We start from the raw sequence: 21,672 nt of genomic DNA on the forward strand, positions 1-21,672 counted from the left end.
AGAGAAGCCAAGAAATCTAGCATACTATTATTGGAGTATAGAGTCAGTCGGGATCCCCGGGAATCTAGTGATTGGAGGATATATCGGAGATCTTCCGATACAACTGAGTCCATAGGATCTACTGCAGATTTAATTTTCAACACGCACACCGAAAGTTCGTTGAACTCTTAATATTTTATAGCAACCGGACCAGTATGCCAAAAAGGAAAGAATGAATTAAAAGTTGAGTTTTGTTTGCTCCTTATATGCATCATGCAATATATATGCATATGATGCAAGATCCCAGGAGGTCAACATAACTGCTTAGCTAGAGAATCAATCAATTCAATCTGATGCTCTTTCTGGTCTCAAGAAACCCAATACTTATTGAGTATAAGCGAATACCAACATGAATGATTAAACCTCCTCACTGGAGAACAAATCACCGAACCACTATCGCTAGAACTCAATGGTACAATTGGGATTGGGCAGTTAATCATAGAAGTCAAACTAGAGAACCAGGAAGTCAAGGCCCTGATTGATTCAGGAGCTATGGGAATATTCATGGACCCCAACTTCGCCAAAGAAAATGGAATTCCTACCGAGCCAAAAGAACATCCCTATTAGCTGATGCTGTTGGGAGGTAAAAAGGCTGGAGTAGATGGTTGGGTACGTAGACAAACTAATGCCATCAGAATGATCATGCCAGGAGGACACACCGAGCAAGTCAAAATGGACTTAGTACCGTTGGGCAGATATGTAGTTGTCTTAGAAACCCCCTGGATTAAGAGGCATAATCCAAACATTGATTGGGTAAAAGATACCCTTACATTCGATCGTTGCAGTTGCAAGAACGAATGACTATATGGCCCGAAGGAACAAACTTCTGGGGAGGCCGGATACCATACTATAGCAGCTACGGATCCTTCACTGGTCGGCAAGACCGATGCAAAAGAAATTCCAGTGCAGTACAGAAAGTTCGCCAAGCTGTTCGAAGACCCGCAGGATTTGAGAGCCCTGCCAGAACATAAGCCTTGGGATCATGAGATCAACTTCAAAGAGGGATTCGTACCCCCGGTCGAGAAGTTGAGACTACATAACCCCAGTACTCTAAGAATATGGGAAGAATACAGATCTAAAGCTGAGAAGAAAGGATGGATTAGGAAATCCAAGTCCCTTTGTGCAGCCAACGTATTGTTAGCATTCAAGAAGGGAGATCCGAATAGTCGACCTTGCTGAGACTACTGCCGAGTAAACGATGGGACCATCAGGGATGTGTACCTAATACCCAAAGCCCAAGAACTAAGGGATAAATTGAGCAAGGCAGTGATTTACACTAAATTGGATCAGAGAAATGCTTTCAATTTGATACGAATCAAGGAAGGGCATGAATGGAAGACTGCCTTCATAACTACCAACCAAACGAAACCTTAGGCAGCCGCTGCCTCCAGTACAGCATCGTTACACATGGCTCAACTATATCATAATCATGAAGAAAATTCGAACCAATTAGAATGTTAAAATTGCATAAATCTATAGTATTAAATTGTTTTCAGATCTAAAATCTTCTATCTAATCCGTTAGCCCGGACTATTGGGTGTTCAGAGAACGCCAGTATCCAAATAACCCTGAAAAACAGGGAAGTATTAGATGAGTAAGATCGAGCTAGAAAATGATACAATAACTGTGTCGGCTAACTGATATTGATTGCTCATAAAGTCAAGACTGCAGCCAACGCTTCTATGTTCTCCTCATCACACTTGTGGCACGCACACTCCATGCCGAACCAGGGCATTAGTTTCCTTTGTCTGTCCTTAAGACTATCGCCTTTGCCAATATACGAAATAAACATTTCCTCCCCTTTCTTGATATTCCTTTCGGCAAACATGGTTACTGTACTATTTTCATGGTCATGTCTCCAATCAACATTAGGATCACAACTATGATTAAACATGGAGTATAGCGGATTTATGGCAGTTCCACGGAAATTATCAAAGGTCTGTCCGTGTTTATTATTTTGCAGCCGGCAATGAATAGTGTGCAGTACCCATGTATCATACATGCCGTTCGTGAAGACATCGACGCCAAGCTCGCCGAGGATCTGGATTGGTGTCGTGATATGATCTGTGAAGTTGAAGGCGATGAGTTGAGGATTGTTTGGATTGTAAGCGGGCGTGAGACGTGAAATGAGAGAAGACTGTAGAGGATTTGCAGTATTTTCTCTAATAGAAAGGGCGAGGACTCGGAGGAGCAATTTAGATCCAATAAACGATTCTGTGGAGCTTGACGAGGATACTGGTTTAGTTTCATACAGGAAATCGAAATCCTTACCACAAACGACGGTGTGATAACTATCCAGCGCACGCTGGGAGCACAAAGGGCTGCAATAAGAAGTTCTGCAACAAGAATTTTCAACCCCATCCAGAACCGGCCCACAGCAAGCGGGACAACGACCGGCACTGTCAACTACAGCAGCAAGCGTAGGGTCATAAAGGACTGGTTCTTGAGCCAGAATATCTTTTATTGCCACGACTCCAAGCACATCCATCTCCAAAACTTCTTCGGGGGATGAAGCCAGTCTAATTGTACTCTTCGAGACTACGCAGTTGGAAGATGCAGAAGAAAATTCAGTGGCTACCTTTTCTATTGATTTATCAGATCTTGTGACAAGATCTTCGGTCATCCATGGATACGCTGTGGGGTAGACACCTCCGTTGTAAAGAGTACTTGTCATGGCTTCTGTTGTCATTTCTCCGTCGTCAACATATCCCTGGAGGATATCTTGCCGCTGCTCAAACCATGACTCGGCATTCGCTACTTCGGAAGGAAAAACCTTGTCATCAGGAAATCTGGCAACGGCCTCTTTACTTGCCGCAAGATAGTCTGCACAGCAGTTGGAAGCCATCAGGCCTTCCATCAGTTCCGACCAGATCTGAAGCTCAAGTCTCTTCAATAGAATTGTGACTAAGGCATGAAGAGATTCTGGAGTCGCAACCTGTGCCTTCCTCGGCATCCATGCTGGGTCGGTCTGGTGCAGCTGATATATCTTTTGACTATATGCTTTGTACGCATCAGTACCTAAGGTAGAATCGTTCTTTAAGGCAGCTTCGACTAGAAGCCGGGCTTTATGAACATCGCCAAGAGCAAGTTCTGGATACCCTAATTGACGGAGGCAGTTTCCTCGGTAAAGCCAGTTTTCAGGGTCGTATGCGGTCTCAGTAATGTCCTTTGTGAATTGAGTCAATGCTTTAATTTCGGACTCCAAGGGCTAGAAAAAAGGGCAATAATTAGTGAAAAGTTCGAACTACTCTCCTCAGGACTACAGGTAGACGGATATATTTGAGGACGAACTTCTGCCTCTAGAATTTGATACGGAGAAATCTCACAAGCTGAGGATGGCTTATATAATTCTGATCTCCATGGTGAGTCCATGTTGACGATGTCGGAAGAAGAAAAATTGGAAAGGGAATCTCTTGGCAGGTCAAATCTTTGAGGATTTTGAAACTCAGTGCTAACTGATATATCTAATGTATGAGAATGAGTGATTCTCCAAAGTTTCCAAGCTTGCCACCATGAAAAGATTAAAGAGAATGGAGCGTCGATGATAAACGATAGAGTGGGCAACGTTTTTTTTTCTCTTTAACACTTTACTAAAAGACTAGTGATTAGTACTCACTGGCGTACTCACTGGCGTACTGTGAGAGTGGACTCAGCCCACTAAGGTTGAGCCAATCTAGCCAAAAAGAGTTCTGAGCCGCAGCTAAAATCGGCTGATTCCTATATCCCACATGAAAAAGCAAGTAGATGTTTGGAAACACTGATGGTTACCGTCGCTGCCGGTGGTGCAGTTGCAGTTAAACAAATTTGTGTTATGAATAAGCTGGTGTGCGTTGGGTTTGTTGATGATTGATCCATTGATTCTTGATGGTATCGAATGAGAAGAGAAGATGTTCACTACTCTGCAGATAAGCACTAACCTTAACATGGTATAGACTGTGTTGCCCTGCATTCCTGCTTTATTTCAATGTTAGAGCAGTACGTAGAAGACGTATGGTAATGAGAAAGTATGAGAAGAAGTGATGATTGACGACTTATTGATATGAATTGGAATCACTGATATGTTCTGGAACATTGGACATGAATCTGCAGATGCCAAATTCGAGTCCGGCCACATATCTAAGTTTTAATAGGTAGGGAGTTACAATCATGTGTGAAGCTCATCGACCGAGAAAATCTCTCCCAAGCACCAGTGTTTGATTTGAAATTAATTAATTAATTGATTGATTTATTCATTTAGTTTTCATCATAAATACGAATTCTAACCGTTTTTACGAAGCTACTCATTTTGCCTCTCAAAACTTCTCACCTTGATACGCCATCGTTGTTCTGTTGACAGATTCAGAATCATCACTGGCAGCTGTAACCACCCCTCCGCGCTCTGCAATTTGTGTCCCATCTTCAGCAATCACAATGTCACCATATTGTGATTCCCATCCGAGACCCATCTCCTTGATGATCTTCTGATTCTGAGTTGGCCACACCTTGCAAAGTGCGAAGTATACAACGAAACTGACTGAAAACGATAACAGCCATCCGAGACGCCCAAGATTTATAGCACTGGATGACACTGATACACCTAAAGTTCCAATAAAACCTGGGAACGGGAGCGCAACGCCACAAAGGTATGCAATAATCGCTTGCACATTCCAGCCATGAAAATAATAGTAATGTTTATTTGCCTTGGAGCCGTTGTAGAGATGTCCAATGAACACGTTGCCTTTGGTGAGCGCATAATCTTTGAATAGTTAGCATCGGGCTAGAGAAATAAAATCACCTCACTTTCACCATCCTCAGGTGTGATAGTCCAGAGAAGAACTTACAATCGCAGACCATTATTGCAACGACGCTAGCCATAAATATACCGTAACCCGAAAGGAAAGTGGTAAAGACTGAAGCAGAAGCAAGAATCTTCCATGGACAGATGGCGAAAGCCAAGAATTCCACTACATATTGCCCTCGGGGAATCGTGAGGAATCGAGGAAACAACATGGTACTATCCGCCCCGAACGGAATCATGTTGGCCGCGATGTTTGTGCCAAGAATGGATACCATCCAGCAAAATGCCAACAAAAACACAGCAAAACGTGTGCTGCCGGACCAGTATCTATCCAAGATGGCACCGAGCAAATCCCAAGGGTTCCACAAATTTAAGCCCCAATTGTTGTTAACCGCAGCCGTAGCTAAAATTCCAAATGTGGCAGATAGCGTCACGGATAGAGGTTGGGTGAGAAGTTGTGACCATTGTGCACCAGATCTCGTCGCACTCCATCTTGCGATATCTGGCTGATTTGTGATCACTAGAAAATCAACAAGTTAGCAATTCTTCCTTGCGCAATGAGCATTGACAAAATACTCTCTGGAGGAAAAGGGAAAGTTGGGTGGTGTATTAATACAAGACAGGGAAGTGCAATAAAATCAGAGACTTACAAGTTGCAGTATTACCCATACCACTATTGATGCCGTGCATAATGAACCATCCATAGGCAGCCCCTTCACCAAGTGTGCTCTCAAATACCGATCCGACTCTTCCTTTTGTGTTGACCATGCAGAAAATGAAAAGTCCAAATACGGCCGGCAAAACTACAATCGATTTGAACCAGAAGAATGCTCGTAATTGATATGGCCGGAAAGCGCAGAATGGAAAGTGGACCAGCCAAAAGAGAAAGAAGGCGAGCATATTGGCGGATGTGATACCAATCGATTCAGGAATATGATTCGGAATATCAGTAAAGTTGTGCCCGAAAATGCATCGCAAGATATTGCTCATGAAGCTGGCCCCGGAGAACACTATCGTCGTCGGAGCATTAGCAAGAGATCGAAAGAGAGGAGATTGCATCCAGGACACAACGGGACCCACTAGTCCAATCTTTGGTAGAAGGCATAGTGCGTTCAGTTGCGACAAGAAGCCTTGCGTTGGACCACTTACGTTGTACACCATACCAGATAATGGCCAGGGCAGCTCTAGCTCCGACGAAGTAGTATGATCCATACATTCCGAAAACGCTCCTGGCTACGACAGGATACCCGATATGATAGACTGAGGCGCATCGACTGTTAAAGTACATGGCGATTGAGCTAATCGATTGGGATACGAAGATGACAATGATAGCCTGCCACCAGTTAAGACCAATACCAACCATGGTCGAGCCTAGAGTCCAATTGCCAAAAGAGAGTCCTAGGTAAAAGGTAACGAAATTCCACCAACGCCATGTCCGTTTCTCCGGAGGTGTTGGATCACTACAGGAATAAGTTTTTAGTCGCTGAATCGTTCACCATGTGCGAATCCAGCATGAAAAACTCTGTTGGACTTACAGATCTTCGTTGGACCAAGTCTTGTTGGATCCCGCATGGCTATGCTGGTCCAGTGCAGAATCTTGCACAGTGATGAAATCCAAGAAACCTTGACGACTCTTGAAAGCATTTTTAACGGCTTCAACCTTTTCTGCAGATTGAGCTTTCAATGCGGCGACGTTCATGGCGGGGGACATCTCGGATAATTTTTTCCAACTGCTGATAGCGAAAACCTTAGATACGGGGATCAGCAGTGACAACAGCGCAAAGTGAAGAGTAAAATCTTTTCACTTCCAACAAATGTCGAGAGAGGATAGCTATCATACTCCGAGTTATTGTGCCCTTTTTTGGGGAGGAGAGAAAGAGGGAGGAAGCAAAAGGGGGAGAAGAGGCGGGAAGATGGAGAAGAAAAGCTTTCCAATTTTTGATCGAGGAAGGGCAAAGATAAAATCCACTTTCATGCTTGAAGAGTCAGTCTACCTAGGATGTATCTATCTAGCATGTAGCTAGATACTAGCTAGTATTCACCCGGTATCTACCCAGTCTCTACCTAGTCCTACTCCGTACATTGACTGGTTCTGGTGGTTCTGGTGGTTCTGGATTTTGTTGGCGAACAAGTGGATAAACTTGTTTTTTGCTGCTAATCGAATGGACCGTTTGTTATCAACGGCCAAACTTTTCGGATAATTCTCCCAATCGAGTTAGTAAGTCGCTTGATAGGCGGTCCATCATCTCTATTCAGGCATAACACGGCAGAAAACACAGAATAAGATCTTACAAGTGCTTCAATGGAAATGACTTGGTCCCCAATGATCTGTCTCCAGGATTGCTTATCAGGTTGGTAGCTCGGACATGCCCGAATCTGACTCTGGGGAATCGTTGGAATGACACGAACGCGTCAAATTCTGATGCGGGATGCTTGTCTATCGCGTTGAGGCTGGAGGGGAGGTTGGAAATATCAGATATCAGAATTAATCAAAACTTAACCTTATATAATACTCAGTAGGTGATCGTAATCTTACAACTTGGGAAGCTACAAGTACCTCGACTCCCATTACTGAAGCTAAATAAAACATTTTACAAGCCAATAACGCCGGCTCCAGTGACGGAAACTGTGATTTCATAGTTTCATTCCGTAGGCTGGCGACCTATGTCATAACGTACCTAGTATATAACTCTATTGCCACTGGCCTCCTTTCTGACAATTCGGAATTTGGGAAATTAAAGGACACATGTCAGTCTCTTAAGCAGACCGAACGAGTTAAGCATCATGATCTTCTTTAAAACATTTAGAATATGAAGAAGGCGTATACCTAATGGGCGAATACACAGTAAGTGCACGTGTCGGGTTGGAGAAATCTTCACGTGCCACCACACTTCGACAGAACCTGATTTACCATTATGATTGGGATTTGATACCTTCTACCATACCCCGCTCATTCATATACTTTATCTTAAGGGCTACTAATGATTTCTTTCTACTATTTCCCATTCATTCCTCGAGTAGGCTTGAAGGGAGGCTCTAGCTGCTACAAGGTCAAGTGACGCTTTAGGTTTGCGACGGCGCTGCCACTAGCGACAAACTGCTCAGAAGTTCAACGGTGATCGAATTATAGTTAGTTAACTTGAAGGTTAAAACTTGGGTAGCTCACAGCACCATGTCTAGAAGATTATATATGATTATCATGGATTCCTCATCTTCTCACAAGTATTTCGGGAATTCTGACTTTGGTTTTTTTGCGTCTTTTGGTTCATGTCATAATCACAACCACTGAACAATATCTGATCTTCAACATTTAAAATGCAGAACGAGAACATGAACACCACCGCTGACTCCGAGGAGACTTCTACAAAACGACCCGAGACAGAGCATGCCGCACTTCGCTCTGAAGCTCTAGGTGGCGCAAATTCCGTAGACTCTAATGAAAAAGATGCCGAAATTGCCAGTAATAATGTTGGAAATGCCACTCAAGCTGGTGTGCAAAACATTGAGGCCGTCTCAATGACCTGGACAACATGTTCCTTGGTAATAGCATACATTGGGTATGTTTGCTGAGACAATCAATATCAGACTATGGGCATTTTACTAAAACAAACTCTCAGTATATTTCTCATCTCCTTTACCACCTCGCTCGAATCACAGGTGGTCATGTCACTTTCTATTTTTGCTACAAGCTCGTTCAACAATCACTCTTTAATTTCTACAGTTTTGGTGGTGCAGAGTGTTTTCATGGGTATGGAATCCTACAGTGTCTAGATTTCTGCGTAGGGTACTGACTCAAAAATATAGCTGTCATTAAAACGCCTATGGCAAAAACCGCCGATGTATTTGGTCGACTCGAGGCCTTCTCCATTTCAATCTTCCTTGCCGTGCTCGGCGGACTTACAATGGCCATTTCCAGCAATGTTCAAACCTATGCCGCAGCTCAAATATTCTACGCAGCTGGTTCAACTGGTCTCCAAATCCTCCAGCAGATTTTCATTGCTGATACGACTGATCTCCTCAATCGTGCTTTGTGGTCCAGTTTACCGCAAATTCCATTCTTGATTACTGTATGGATCGGCGCGCCTATCGGAGACAAAATTTTGAAAACGACAACATGGAGATGGGGTTATGGTATTTGGTGTATACTCCTACCAGCCGTATTTTTACCATTGGCATTGTCTCTGTTTCTTAACAATAGGAAAGCGAAGAAAGCTAACCTCACTGCTCCATCCCCTTGAGAGGATTAGGCCCGATTAAAGTTGTAAAAGCACTTTGGAATGATTTGGGACATTGGTGGTATGATTTTGGTTGAGTGCTGCATTTGCGCTCATCTTGATTCCACTCACCATCGCACTCCTAGGCCTCAAACGGATGGGCCAGTCCAGATATCATCGTGATGATAGTCTTGGGGTGGTTTGTCTCTTCAGCTTTCCCGTATGGGAATCTATGAAACAGCTTGCGCCACATCCACTCATTCCCCTGGGCCTCCTGAGATCTCGTTCATTTTGCGCAGGATGTGGCATTGGATTCTTCTACTTTAGTAAGTTCATGCTGGTTTGTATCTCATTCCCGTGTGTTAATCTTTATCAGTGGCATTTTTCCTCTCGGTCCAACCATACTTCTACTCCTATCTTCTTGTCGTCCAAGATCTCTCTATTCCCGCTGCCGGCCGCGTTACACAGGTGTTTTCATTCACGGCAACCATCTCATCTGTGATCATATCTTTCTTCATCAAGTATACTAAATACTATAAACCCTACATTACTGCCGGCTCGCTCATTTACCTCATGGGAATCGGCCTCATGTATCATTACCGCCAGGAAAATTCATCTATTGCTCAAATCATTGGCACCCAAATTGCCGTCGGTATCGGCGGGGGAATGCTGAATGTTCCAGCTCAGCTTGCCGTCCAAGCTTCGGTCCCTAGCCATCAAAACGTCGCGGTCGCGACAGCCGTCTACTTAACCTGTGTGGAAATGGGTGGTGCTGTTGGAAGTGCCATCGCTGGTGTGATTTGGGGCCATGATATCCCCAAGAAATTGGCCGAGTATTCAACTACCATCAATAGTAGCGCCGTTTATAACAGTATCAACAACGCACTCGCGTATCCTATGGGAACTCCTGAGAGAATCGCAATCAACAGAGCGTATCAGGAAACCATGCATAAATTGCTCGTGGTGGCACTCTGTGTGAGTGCACCGATTGTGATTTTGTCTTTGGTGATTAAGAATGCCAGGTTAGATGCTGGAGAGGACAAGGTCAAGGGAAGAGTTATTGGCGGTACTGCGGAGGAGAAACAAGAAACACAGAATAATTAACATTTAGGTGATTATGGAGTTAGGTTGCATAGATTTGGAATAACATGTGGGTACAATTTTTAAATTATAATTAAGTGATAAAAGTAGTTTTTGATTCGAAACTTGCCAACGAAGACACATTTTGTAATCGTAGTCTTTGAAGGGGAAGACATATGTTTTGTGGTCGAACAATGGTGGCGGGGGTTGTAGACTGCAGAAATTTTATGATGCTTGCAGCGTCTTCAACGTGTTCACAAGCTGATGTTCTCCAATGAATATGTTTTAGATATTCAGCATAGAATCATACCCGGTAGCTAACTAAAAGTAGCACAGATACAAAGATCCTACTTTTTCATCCATATTTCCACCAAAAATGACCAACGACCAAATCATGAGAACGCCCGCATGTTCAAGCCGAATCTTCTACTCAAAATTCCAGCCAAGACGCCAAATGCCGTGCCACCAAGATGGCCGGCATGACCAATTTGCGGCTGCCACCCATTCTGAAGCGCCAGAATACTATAAATAGCCTCTCCACCCAAGAATAGCCATCCTGGGATTCCTATCGGGATGAACATGATTTGCCACCTTAAGCTCGGAAATTTCACCGCTGTCATAGCAAATAGTCCAAACAAGCTACCAGACGCACCACAGCCACGAGTTATAGGGTCTAAGGAGCCGTTGCCGCGATGAAACTGAAGGCCATGTTTCCATGTGTATAAAGAGGCAAAAGAACATGTGACACCGGCACCAGCCCAGACGGCCACAAAAGTGAGAGGGTTCATGAGAGGGGCCATGAATAGGAGGCCAAGCATATTCATGAAAAGATGAGGATAGGTTGTGTGCATGAAGCTGTTGGTGAGTAGAGTATGGATCCGTCCTTCGTCTATATTTTGCTGAGAAAGGATGAAGTGTTTATCGAGATAGCTCGGCGTGAGTTTGGGAATCAGATTTGGAAGAGAAAACTCTACGAACGGGGAACGATTGTAGCTAAGGGTTATGTATGTACATCCTACAGCGATGAGGACTGCAAGTGGGTAGCTGGAGCGTTGGCGAGAGCTCGGGGGCGGAATCGGGTCAATGTATTGATATTCATCTTGATTGTGTTGCTTCCATTGACGTTGATGTTTGTTTCTGGCGTGTTCATCCCTCTGTGGCCGCTGGCTTGGCTCGCCTGGTGGGGAATCACGAAGTTTGGAGCCGCGTGCTAGCGGGGTAGACGAGAAGAAAGGACGGAAGCCGCTTGATGGAATAGCCCTCAACAGACGTGATTTAACAGCCAGCGAATTTGAATTAATGGAGTTGAGGTATGATGAATGGAATATCCGAGTGTTCATGCAGCCCCATGAAGTTTGACTCGACTGAAGGTGGTTGCACATTAGCTTGGTTAGAGGGACGCTGGGAAGGGCCTAACGTACGAAAGTTTTTGCAATTGGTCGTAACGGTCCTTTCCGCATATGGAGGCCTGATAACCCTGATTTCCCGAGAAAGACCATGATGGGCTATTGCTTCGACTTCTCAAATTTTGTATTGGAACAGTTCTGTTATAATAAAAGGGCCTAGAGACATCACCCGATATTCGAATATTCATGCCGGCAAAGCGACATGATTGGTAGAAATGTTAGGCTGGTAAATCACGTGGTAAAATATTTGCTTATTAAGCCCGCAGCACTTGACAAGTTCATCACCGGTCTATCTACAACCAAAGATTTTACTATTTATCCTCCTGGATGCACAGTCATTTAGCCTGCGAAACTCTATATACGTACAATAAGGTAGCAAAGTACGAGAGGAATAGTCTATATTGGCATTACAAGTATTCCAGGTTAGATGCGGGGATATCACACAGAAATCTCATGTCTTACAACAGAGGCATTTCAGCTAAAGTCTGACTGTGTAAATTGATGACTTGCATGTATGGGCGTTCCGATAAAGGCGGGGTTTGCGCGACCTTTAGGAAAATGTAGGTTTGTTACAGTATACAGTTACAGTTATACACTTTTTTTTGATTTTCAGGATCCACCTCATATGGTGTGGAGGAGGCGGACATTGTTAAGAAAGTCCGTCACTGAGAGACTCAGTTCTTCCAGAGCTGTTCTGTAATTCCAGTTCTCGATAGTCAAGAATAGGATGAGGACGACAGATACAAATGCCGTGCGACGATCATTGCTGTTATTCATTACGGAGAATTGTTTTGATTGCTAAGATTTCGCTCAAGGATTCAGAGAATATTAAAGGAAAATATTGTGCTTCAAATGGTATCATTCGTTATCACTTATCAGACTTCAAATGACCGCATTTGCATGAATTTAGATGCTCAAGCCTAGCCATCATATAATGTCTTCGCTTGCCTTACCAACAGTGTTGAAGTGGGTGTCTATTCGTCGAGAGGCTCCTATCTTGAGTCTGCATCGACTTGAGCTTCGAAGCCATTGGTCCTTTGAATGCGCTAGGCGAGAGAGAGAGAATGAGAAGGTATAAGGCATTACTTGCGCCCAATGCCACTTTCATGGAGTTTCGCAGGGCATTTCAGCTGTTTTACTCTTCAGAATGAACTCCCCCCTCCTTGGATTTCTCTCAACTATTCTTGTCCTTCAACCATATTTCAATGCCGTTGAAGCAGATTCTTATCCATTGCATCCTCCTGATGCAGTAGATAAATTAGCAACAAAAGGTCTTGCGAAGCTTGCCGCATATCAAGCCATGCATGATCCGAATGACACTTGCACGGTTAAGACGGCTATAAAACGCCGTGAATGGTAAGGCTTAAGCGACTTCCTGAAGTTCAAAGTTCTAAAATTTTGCAAGAGTGATCTTTCAGGAGCGCATCGAATCGCGTACACAAATGCTGTTCTTTGCCTGCAGTCCAAAGAATCTATCACGCCCCCTGAGCTTGTTCCTGGTGCTCGAAGTCGCTATGATTATTTTTTTGCCACGCATATGAATCAGACTTATATCATCCATGGAACAGTAGGTACTAGCTAGACCTGAAGTTGTTGTGATCTCATCTAATGACGTAGAGAAATTTCCTGGCCTGGCATAGGTATTATATCTATACGTATGAAAAAGCACTTCGTGAAGAATGCGGCTACAAAGGTTATCAACCCGTGAGTGTTGAAGTCATTCATTTCCATCATTCATTCGCACTTCTGCTACAGATCGCAAGTCTCAGATTCTCATGCGTTCTATTTCTCCACTTCCTCACTACCACACCACTAACCAGCCTCAATATTGGAACTGGGGAAGATATGCTCACGATCCAATATACTCTCCACTGTTGCAGGTGCACCTCCGCCATTCGACATTATTCCACCCGGCGTTGGTGGTGGATGTGTAACCACAGGACCATTCAAAAAGTACAATTCTCGTTTCATTCTCCTGAATTAAAGCGCCTTCAACCTGCTAAATTGCGTTGCAGTACGACTGTTCACCTTGGTCCACTTTCTGGGACAATCTCAGGCACACCAGTCAACCCACAGGCCAACGGGTTCGGCTACAATCCACGATATCTACGCCGTGATGTGGACGTTCATAGTGCTGCTGTTAGGAAAACCAACTATACCCACGACCTCATAGCGAATCCTTCAAATGCAGATATCTATTAGTTTCAGACTGTGATGCAAGGCTTGTTCAGTATAGGGCAGTGGGGTGTTCATACAGGTCGTCATTTTACTATAGGGGGCGACCCAGGCGGGGTAAGTGAATCTCTCTGTGAGAGAAAAAGACCCCCTCCTCAGAATCAGAAGTGTTAATCAATGCGCGCAGGACTTTTTCACATCTCCAGGCGACCCAGCTTTCTTTCTCCACCACGGCATGATAGACAGGGTTTGGTGGATATGGCAAATTCAGGATTTGTTAAAGAGATAGAATGCTATTTCAGGAATAATTACTTTGAATAATGTTCCTCCTAGCAGAAACACTACGCTGGATGATTTACAAGATATTGGATATAACGCGGGTCCTGTGCCGTTGAAAGACTTGATGAGTACACTGGGCGGGCTTAATGGAGAGATGTGCTACATCTATGTATAGGTAATTCGAGATGAGGATCACGCACTTCTCCAATATCGAAGGACTGAGTAGTTTACACTGAAGTTTAATATAGGATATTTTCAATTTTTGAACTAACTTACAAGTTTAAAATTGATTCAAATATTGAAATGAGTTTAAAAACTAAAATGGATTTAAACTTGAAATAAACCTGGATATTAAGATTGAACTTTAAGTGATCAAATCATTTCAAAATATCAATCATCTTCCAAACGACGAAAGCCTAGATCTGATATTAAGTTTTAGTTTTGACAGATTCCTCTTTAACGGGCGAAGGTGGCAGAGGCAAGTCGTTTGGCCGAGTATCTGATCATTCTGTACAACTCAGTGTTGTGAGTGAGACATTCAGGGGCACATGCACTATTGTTACAGGGGCTCGCCAGGGATAATCTTATCACATGCCACCTTTAGGACCCTAAAAGCTTATCAGTCCCTTAGTTCCACAGCTTTACGTAGCTCACCTGGGCTCTTATCTGAGCTGCCGGAGGGCTCAAAGGAACCGCCAGCATAGTAACTTACTTGGGTACTTACTCTCTTTCTTCTTTCTTTCGCTCTGATTAGAAGAAGATATAGATATGTAAAACCTCCACTTCATACGTTGTTTTGCATTCTTATCCTCTGCAACTTATTCTAGATTATTACCAGATTGTTCCATCCATCAATCTTTCTCTCAGTCAACATAGACTCAAGACATCATGTCAACCAACACAACCTCATCCGTCTCATCTATTCGCAAATTCGTCTCTTTCGCGGGCGGCCTCCTATCGCAGATACCAATAATCAACAATCCATCATCCTCCTCGTCGACTGGCACGACTCCTAGACCATATATACCTTTTGGTAATGCACCAGCGTGTCCGGCAAACTCTCCTCTCTCCTGCCACAACAGCACTACTGCACCAGATTCCTGCTGCTTCATTTATCCCGGTGGTCAGCTTCTCCAGACGCAGTTCTGGGACTACAGTCCTGCAATAGGCCCCGTTGATAGTTGGACTCTCCATGGTCTTTGGTTTGTTCATCCGTCATTAGTACTCATATGATCTAAAGCTTACCATATATCGCAGGCCGGATCTTTGCGATGGCTCTTATCCGACTTATTGTCATGAAACACCCCGATACTACAACATAACCTCTATCCTAACCGCCGCGTCCCAAACCGATCTGCTCGCATACATGAATGAATATTGGCTTCCGAACCGAGGATCCGCCGAAACGTTTTGGCAACATGAGATGAACAAACACGGGACATGCGTAAATACTCTTGCACCATCGTGCTATGGTGACAAATACGAAGCCGGCGATGAAGTTATCGATTTCTTCACGAGAGCTGTGGGATTATTTAAAGAATTGGATACCTATAAAGCGCTCGAGAAAGCAGGGATTGTGCCAAGTTATACGGCTACTTATACCGAGAGCCAGATTCAGGCTGCATTAACTGCAGTTACTGGAAGTGAGGTTGTGCTGGGTTGTTCGTATGGGAGATTAAACCAAGCCTGGTATAGTTTTAACGTCAAAGGGAGTTTACAATTGGGAGAATTTGTGGCTACCGCTCCAGCTGGGAAAGGCGGGAGAGGTACTTGTCCTAGAAGAGGCATTAAATATTTACCCAAGAAGGGATATTGAGCCTGTTTATGTATCTCTGATGCGTTTAGTGTCCTGTCAGAGTAGGACGCGCATCAGACTCGATTTGATTGGGGGTTTATGTTTGTTTTTGCTTTTCAAAGGGCGCATGGTATTGCATTGCATAGGACAGGAGTCCTTATGGACGGGATATTATAACGATGGTGAATCCAGAAAGAAGACTAAGTCCTGGCCTCGACGTGCTGTAGGTATGCCGCTTGGATCTTTAGATAAAAAATAAAGAAATGCCATATGGAAATCACTGCATTGAAACCTTCCTTTGGTATCTAGATGTTTACCACAGGACATACGTAATCATGCACAACCCAGCAGATGACAACATAATACTCGTCATGCATGCATGCAGAAGTTATACAAAGTGTGCAACTCACCACTCATTCTTGACGATGCTTTAGTGAATGGAACTTGGTAATATTCTCCTCTGTTTTCTAGCTATTTTAGAGCTTTTTAGATGTATCGTCATTATGCCATTTCAAACTTTACTTTACATCGTTGAGCATGGATTGGAATAACACAAAGCTGTGTCATTTTCTGCAGAGCATATAAATGGGCCGTTCCGATGTTATTCTTTACTCCCATCGAGATGCAAGTTTGGAAACCAGCCAAATCACATCAAATGCACTTACTTAATTGAAGTTATCACCACCATTGGAGCTATGTCTTATCCTGCGAACACCATCTTCCTAGTAGAAGGAAAGGTTGAGTAACCTGCTATCACATACCAATCTACTTGGCTCTTATGTTCATTGCTTCAAGAACTTTTATATAAGTTTAGTACTCTACTTTTGGATTACCCCTTTTTTGAACTACTTTTTTACACTAAAAATTACTATTTTTAGCTATTAATAATTCAACAATTATTGAATGAAATCAATTGAAAATTTAATTACAAAATCATTATATAGTTATAAATCAATTCTGAAAATTTCAGATTTTTCACAATTTTATTGATCGAGATTTTGAAGATTGAAATTTCGATTTTTGATTTGTATAGGATTTATATATAAATTTGAAAAACACTAAAATTTGAAATAACTTTTCAACGAAAATTATTAAAAATAAACTATAGATTTTTTAAAATCCTTGAATCAAATATAATATAATAATAATAATAAATCTAAATTCTTTTTTATAAATTTACTTTACAAAAATTATAATTAAAAAGTAATATATATTGATTTTTAATTATTGAATTATTTAATCTTTCATATATTTTATATTTTGTTAAAAGGAATGACCTCACACAGGGAATAGTGAGAAGCTGATAGGGTAGAACTGAGGTAATATTGGTCTAGTAGATTAATCTCTCTTCTAAGTTCTACGGAAGTGCGAAGCTCTCTTACAGAGAGCTTCTCAATCTAGTCCTAATAGGACTAGTGCCCTGTGCACGTGCTACGCAGGAACCATTCACTTTAACATATTTTATATTTTATATTTTATATTTTATATTTTATATTTTATATTTTATATTTTATATTTTATATTTTATATTTTATATTTTATATTTTATATTTTATATTTTATATTTTATATTTTATATTTTATATTTTATATTTTATATTATTTTAATTTTAATTTAAATTTAAATTTATAATAAAATTGATTATTTTTATAAACAAAATCTTAATAATATTTTTAAATTAATTCTTCAAAAATATATCATTAGTGTTACGTGACGGTTGTTATCCCACTAGTGGCTCACGTGCACTAGCCCTGTATATAAAGACCTTCTTACTTAGAATCTTCTTAGTTCTTTAGTTTTAGATTCTAAGTAATTGAATTGACTCCGTTTACGACTTTTCCGTCACAATTAGAATTTATAATTTTCAATTTCTTTTATGATATAAAGAAATTAAAACAAAATAAAAATAAAAATTTTAATATTAAAATTAAAAACACAAATTTATATATTATATAAATGAAAAATATTAAAAAATTATATTTAAATTATAAATTATTTTTACTATTTAAAGGTATATATTAGTATATTATATTGTGACGCCTCACACCTCCGGGTCACGTGGCATGCCCCGTTTGTATTTAATCACAGGAAAACTCTCTACTTTTGTTTTCCTTCTTCTTTTTCTCCTTAGTTTAGTATTTTCTAATACAAGATACTTTACCCAGTATTTGTCACGATTCACCATTAGGATTGATGGAGTTACGATGGTAGCAAACTGATTAATTAGGAGAGCTTAGGCCTTGTGCAAACACGATCAGATTTCATCGAATTAGTATGTGATCTTGGTCACCTGAAGATCGTATGCGCACGCACCATCAGAAATCACGTGATAAGGAGCCCTAGGAGCCCTCAAAGCTCCTAGGGGCTCCCTTTATCGTTCATTATATAGTCAGAGTAGTTTCATAGTTTAGGAGCTTCGTGCTCAACTCAGTTATCAATTAGTTTACCTACATTCTACTTGATCTGGTAACCAATTCACTTCCAAGTGAATACCAGTGATAAAGCCTTAACCCACCACTACCAACCAGACGAAACCTTAGGCAGCCTGTGACGGAAAAGTCGTAAACGGAGTCAATTCAATTACTTAGAATCTAAAACTAAAGAACTAAGAAGATTCTAAGTAAGAAGGTCTTTATATACAGGGCTAGTGCACGTGAGCCACTAGTGGGATAACAACCGTCACGTAACACAGCCGCTGTGACGCCTCACACCTCCGGGTCACGTGGCATGCCCCGTTTGTATTTAATCATAGGAAAACTCTCTACTCTTGTTTTCCTTCTTCTTTTCTCCTTAGCTTAGTATTTTCTAATACAAGATACTTTACCCAGTATTCTTGAGTGTGACAATTGATCCATTCGATCAATTATAATATAAATATTCGAAAAAAAAATTATAATTTATTTTTAATTATTTTTGTCGAAAAGTTATTCAAGATCTTAAAGATTTTTCAAATTTGCATGTAAATCCTATATAAATCGAAAATCAAAAAGTTTAAAGTTATAGATCTCTGTGACGGAAACCCCTGCTTTCCCCCCACCCTTATTATATAAGAAACCTCAGGTACATTAACCATGTCCACACATGATACGATTACTCGGGATTAGTATACGATTTAGGTGACCTGAGGATCAGATCCGGACAAGTACTAGGTATCAATGGTTATCGGTAAAGTAAGATCATTGAAGGGACAAATATGACTTCTTTTTGCCTAGCCATTGTGGCTAGACCATTCATTTGTATATATATAGAGTAGCTATCCCCATCTACAAGTGCTCTTCACCTGTAGATTCTAAGTTAAATACAATTGCTGGTCTATAAACACCCTTTTGGTCACAATCTCAATGAAATGAATTTCAAAAAATCTGAAATTTTCTGAATTAAATTGTAATTATATAATAAATCTTTAATCCAAATTTTATTGAATTTTATTAATTAATTATAAAATTATTAATAGATGAAAATGATAATTTTTGGTGTAAAAAGGTGTCCAAAAGAGGGGCGGTCTAAAAGTAGGGTACTAGACTTAATGCAATGTATTTTTCACATACATTCGAGGGAGCACCAAAACGTGAATACAAGGAAATGTAAAATAATACCAATCACTTTCTGTCGCTTTACTTTCGTATGTAATTATATGGGGTCTTTAGTTCAGTCCATTTGCTAAGCTCCACGGAACAAAACTTAGCTGTTATTTATGTGTTATACAAAATTCATCGTCAAGTTGTATTGGGACGTCAATGTACTTTCAAGATTATAAATTTGCATGAGAAATATGGTTAGTATTTCTCCTGGTTTGTCTCATATACAATCTTTACCCTCTTCAACCAGGGCTAATGATCCATGTTGATCTCTGAAAGCTCTATAGGAACGGTCCATGATGACAGCATATTGCCAGTGGAACAAAACGCGATAAATATTCTTGCAACGCCAACTGAATTTGTCACTCGGAGTCAATGATCAGTATTGTTTCTCATGATCATCACCGTCTTCGTCGAGGAGCCATGAGCCGATATTCTCCAAAGCCGGTGTCTTCCGTCCCGAGAGCATGGTACGGAAACATGTAGATCAGCTTGTATTGCGTCTTCGTTCATATGATAATACCAAGAAGTCAGTGTGTCTCTCATGGGTCTTTTCGTATTATGCTAATGTTATATTTGAATATGCTTTAAGGAAACCATACAATGACTCTGGGGGTTCCCAGGATTTTCATACGTATTTCCATACGGATTTTCATGATGCACTTCGGAATATTGGCGAAATATCGAATGTCACGAAGGAATTGAAAATTGATGGTTGCTATTGCTTGATTTTTGACGCTATTACATGAGATTCGTAAGAAGTTAAGACTCAAATTGATCGATGGAAAACCCGGCCATGAACGCTCCCCCATCCAACAATCTTCCACGAGATGCTCTCCAGCATTCTTCCCCAAAATGAGAAATCTGTGGCTCGTCTCCGGCAAGAAGGGCAAATAGTCATTTGAGCGGGTACAGAGACGACAGCTTGGACGTTATTTATTATTACTGTTCTCGCTACCCCTGGTATTTTATCGAAGCTTCTGGCAGGAATTGGGGGAGAGCGGAGTGACGGAACTGGAAATTTGAGTATTTGATAACTCAGCTGTTATCCAGGAGCTTTTAAGGTTAAGTTTCGGCGTTGTGGCGCATTTGTAATTGAATGATCAGGTCTTGAAATTTAATGAGTGGGAAATTCCCGCTGGTGGATGTTTTGTTCTCAACTTTAACTTCCTGATTCTCCTTCTACTTTTCCTGCCGATCCACCAATTGATCAACCATTCTAGGACTCCCATAGATCCCAGAGTTGGTATCGTCATTCATTCAACACATCGATCGGCGCATCTTCTTTCTCCTGCCACCTTCTCAATAACCCTCTTCCTCGAGGACCCATCCTCACCCAAGTACATCATAGGTTTCAGCACGAGTTCCAGTGAATGTTTGAGAGCGAATTTAGCATGGACAGAATTTTATTTGTGTGTCAGAGGATCTATAATGGATTAGACCTGATGTGGGATTATACGAATCTTGGTGACACTTTGTATGGATGATTGATGGCAGAAATCGAGGGCCTTATATCATTGGCTATGAGGATGGAGGGTAGCTAATGAGATGTGCAGGATAAGAGTGTGGTCGGGCGTATGTGTGTCCATGAAAATTTACATCAGAATGATTGTACCCACAACTTACTTATTACAATTCATAAACATTTCCAAACATTACAAATTCTACCAACGATTGGAATGAAATCTGGTAGGTATATCAACGGTAATATAGTCGAGACCAAAATACCATGTAGCTGTATGCTCCTAGTGTTATATCACCTATTTAATACCCATGCCTCTTTCTCACCTGCAGCTTTCTTATAATTGAATATTCCACCTCAAGCGACTCTAAATGAGAGGCCGTGTTTACTACAAATATTATATCTAGGTGCATGGAATAGTCTAAACAGGCTCATTTTTTCGGGTTCCTATGATATTATAAATGTAGATGTATACCAAGCTCAAGGAAATCAGACTATGGAAGGCCTCATCTATACACAGATTGAGCAATGAAGCCATACAACTGGTGAACGAACATAACCATATGGACCCTATTTTCAAGTCAGATTCATATTTCACCATTTTCGAATGACAGTCTCCGATGTATATTTATAATCTGATCCCCCCCCCTCCCCCCCCAAAAACACATATGGGCGACTTATATTTAATGAATCAAATTGTCCCAATAGTTCGGAGTTCAATCCAATAATGAGAACCCTCAAATTATGGCAAATCATCTAAGACTTTCAAAGATAGGAATTTCCTGATCTAGTCTGTTTGTCCTCTTAGATTTAAGGAAAGAAGATCCGCTGTGCAACAGTGAATTATACCAGGGCGAACAAATGAA

At 41.4% G+C, this 21,672-nt stretch overlaps 13 protein-coding genes across 13 annotated transcripts; 6 read left to right on the top strand and 7 right to left on the bottom strand.

Annotated features, from left to right (window-relative positions):
- Positions 1-711: 711 nt before the first annotated feature.
- Positions 712-1,218, top strand: SS1G_08660 (hypothetical protein; the record flags this gene model as incomplete). Its single annotated transcript, XM_001589847.1, has 2 exons — positions 712-792; positions 856-1,218. 2 exons carry the CDS (start codon positions 712-714, stop codon positions 1,216-1,218), a joined length of 444 nt encoding a protein of 147 aa, XP_001589897.1.
- A 472-nt stretch (positions 1,219-1,690) lies between these two features.
- On the bottom strand, positions 1,691-3,411 carry SS1G_08661 (hypothetical protein; the record flags this gene model as incomplete). The annotated part of the gene is made up of 2 exons (XM_001589848.1): positions 1,691-3,247; positions 3,331-3,411. The coding sequence occupies 2 exons, from the start codon at positions 3,409-3,411 to the stop codon at positions 1,691-1,693; spliced, it is 1,638 nt and encodes a 545-aa protein (XP_001589898.1).
- Positions 3,412-3,799: 388 nt separating this feature from the next.
- On the top strand, positions 3,800-4,059 carry SS1G_08662 (predicted protein; the record flags this gene model as incomplete). Its single annotated transcript, XM_001589849.1, has 2 exons — positions 3,800-3,864; positions 3,972-4,059. The coding sequence occupies 2 exons, from the start codon at positions 3,800-3,802 to the stop codon at positions 4,057-4,059; spliced, it is 153 nt and encodes a 50-aa protein (XP_001589899.1).
- A 272-nt stretch (positions 4,060-4,331) lies between these two features.
- SS1G_08663 (hypothetical protein) lies at positions 4,332-5,584 on the bottom strand (the record flags this gene model as incomplete). Its single annotated transcript, XM_001589850.1, has 3 exons — positions 4,332-4,774; positions 4,860-5,336; positions 5,467-5,584. 3 exons carry the CDS (start codon positions 5,582-5,584, stop codon positions 4,332-4,334), a joined length of 1,038 nt encoding a protein of 345 aa, XP_001589900.1.
- Positions 5,585-5,843: 259 nt separating this feature from the next.
- On the bottom strand, positions 5,844-6,527 carry SS1G_08664 (hypothetical protein; the record flags this gene model as incomplete). The annotated part of the gene is made up of 2 exons (XM_001589851.1): positions 5,844-6,276; positions 6,352-6,527. The coding sequence occupies 2 exons, from the start codon at positions 6,525-6,527 to the stop codon at positions 5,844-5,846; spliced, it is 609 nt and encodes a 202-aa protein (XP_001589901.1).
- Positions 6,528-6,854: 327 nt separating this feature from the next.
- Positions 6,855-7,385, bottom strand: SS1G_08665 (predicted protein; the record flags this gene model as incomplete). The annotated part of the gene is made up of 3 exons (XM_001589852.1): positions 6,855-7,005; positions 7,226-7,267; positions 7,330-7,385. The coding sequence occupies 3 exons, from the start codon at positions 7,383-7,385 to the stop codon at positions 6,855-6,857; spliced, it is 249 nt and encodes an 82-aa protein (XP_001589902.1).
- A 261-nt stretch (positions 7,386-7,646) lies between these two features.
- On the top strand, positions 7,647-9,054 carry SS1G_08666 (hypothetical protein; the record flags this gene model as incomplete). Its single annotated transcript, XM_001589853.1, has 4 exons — positions 7,647-7,661; positions 8,138-8,373; positions 8,434-8,564; positions 8,621-9,054. The coding sequence occupies 4 exons, from the start codon at positions 7,647-7,649 to the stop codon at positions 9,052-9,054; spliced, it is 816 nt and encodes a 271-aa protein (XP_001589903.1).
- A 549-nt stretch (positions 9,055-9,603) lies between these two features.
- On the top strand, positions 9,604-10,134 carry SS1G_08667 (hypothetical protein; the record flags this gene model as incomplete). Its single annotated transcript, XM_001589854.1, has 1 exon — positions 9,604-10,134. One exon carries the CDS (start codon positions 9,604-9,606, stop codon positions 10,132-10,134), a length of 531 nt encoding a protein of 176 aa, XP_001589904.1.
- Positions 10,135-10,502: 368 nt separating this feature from the next.
- SS1G_08668 (hypothetical protein) lies at positions 10,503-10,691 on the bottom strand (the record flags this gene model as incomplete). Its single annotated transcript, XM_001589855.1, has 1 exon — positions 10,503-10,691. One exon carries the CDS (start codon positions 10,689-10,691, stop codon positions 10,503-10,505), a length of 189 nt encoding a protein of 62 aa, XP_001589905.1.
- Positions 10,692-12,663: 1,972 nt separating this feature from the next.
- Positions 12,664-12,876, top strand: SS1G_08669 (hypothetical protein; the record flags this gene model as incomplete). Its single annotated transcript, XM_001589856.1, has 1 exon — positions 12,664-12,876. The coding sequence occupies one exon, from the start codon at positions 12,664-12,666 to the stop codon at positions 12,874-12,876; it is 213 nt and encodes a 70-aa protein (XP_001589906.1).
- Positions 12,877-13,328: 452 nt separating this feature from the next.
- Positions 13,329-13,418, bottom strand: SS1G_08670 (hypothetical protein; the record flags this gene model as incomplete). The annotated part of the gene is made up of 1 exon (XM_001589857.1): positions 13,329-13,418. The coding sequence occupies one exon, from the start codon at positions 13,416-13,418 to the stop codon at positions 13,329-13,331; it is 90 nt and encodes a 29-aa protein (XP_001589907.1).
- A 942-nt stretch (positions 13,419-14,360) lies between these two features.
- On the bottom strand, positions 14,361-15,082 carry SS1G_08671 (hypothetical protein; the record flags this gene model as incomplete). The annotated part of the gene is made up of 3 exons (XM_001589858.1): positions 14,361-14,386; positions 14,683-14,708; positions 14,871-15,082. 3 exons carry the CDS (start codon positions 15,080-15,082, stop codon positions 14,361-14,363), a joined length of 264 nt encoding a protein of 87 aa, XP_001589908.1.
- A 254-nt stretch (positions 15,083-15,336) lies between these two features.
- On the top strand, positions 15,337-15,786 carry SS1G_08672 (hypothetical protein; the record flags this gene model as incomplete). Its single annotated transcript, XM_001589859.1, has 1 exon — positions 15,337-15,786. The coding sequence occupies one exon, from the start codon at positions 15,337-15,339 to the stop codon at positions 15,784-15,786; it is 450 nt and encodes a 149-aa protein (XP_001589909.1).
- Positions 15,787-21,672: the final 5,886 nt, after the last annotated feature.

The sequence above is a fragment of the Sclerotinia sclerotiorum genome, genomic scaffold, assembly GCF_000146945.2.
Source record: "Sclerotinia sclerotiorum 1980 UF-70 scaffold_12 genomic scaffold, whole genome shotgun sequence".
NCBI classification, from domain to species: domain Eukaryota; kingdom Fungi; phylum Ascomycota; class Leotiomycetes; order Helotiales; family Sclerotiniaceae; genus Sclerotinia; species Sclerotinia sclerotiorum.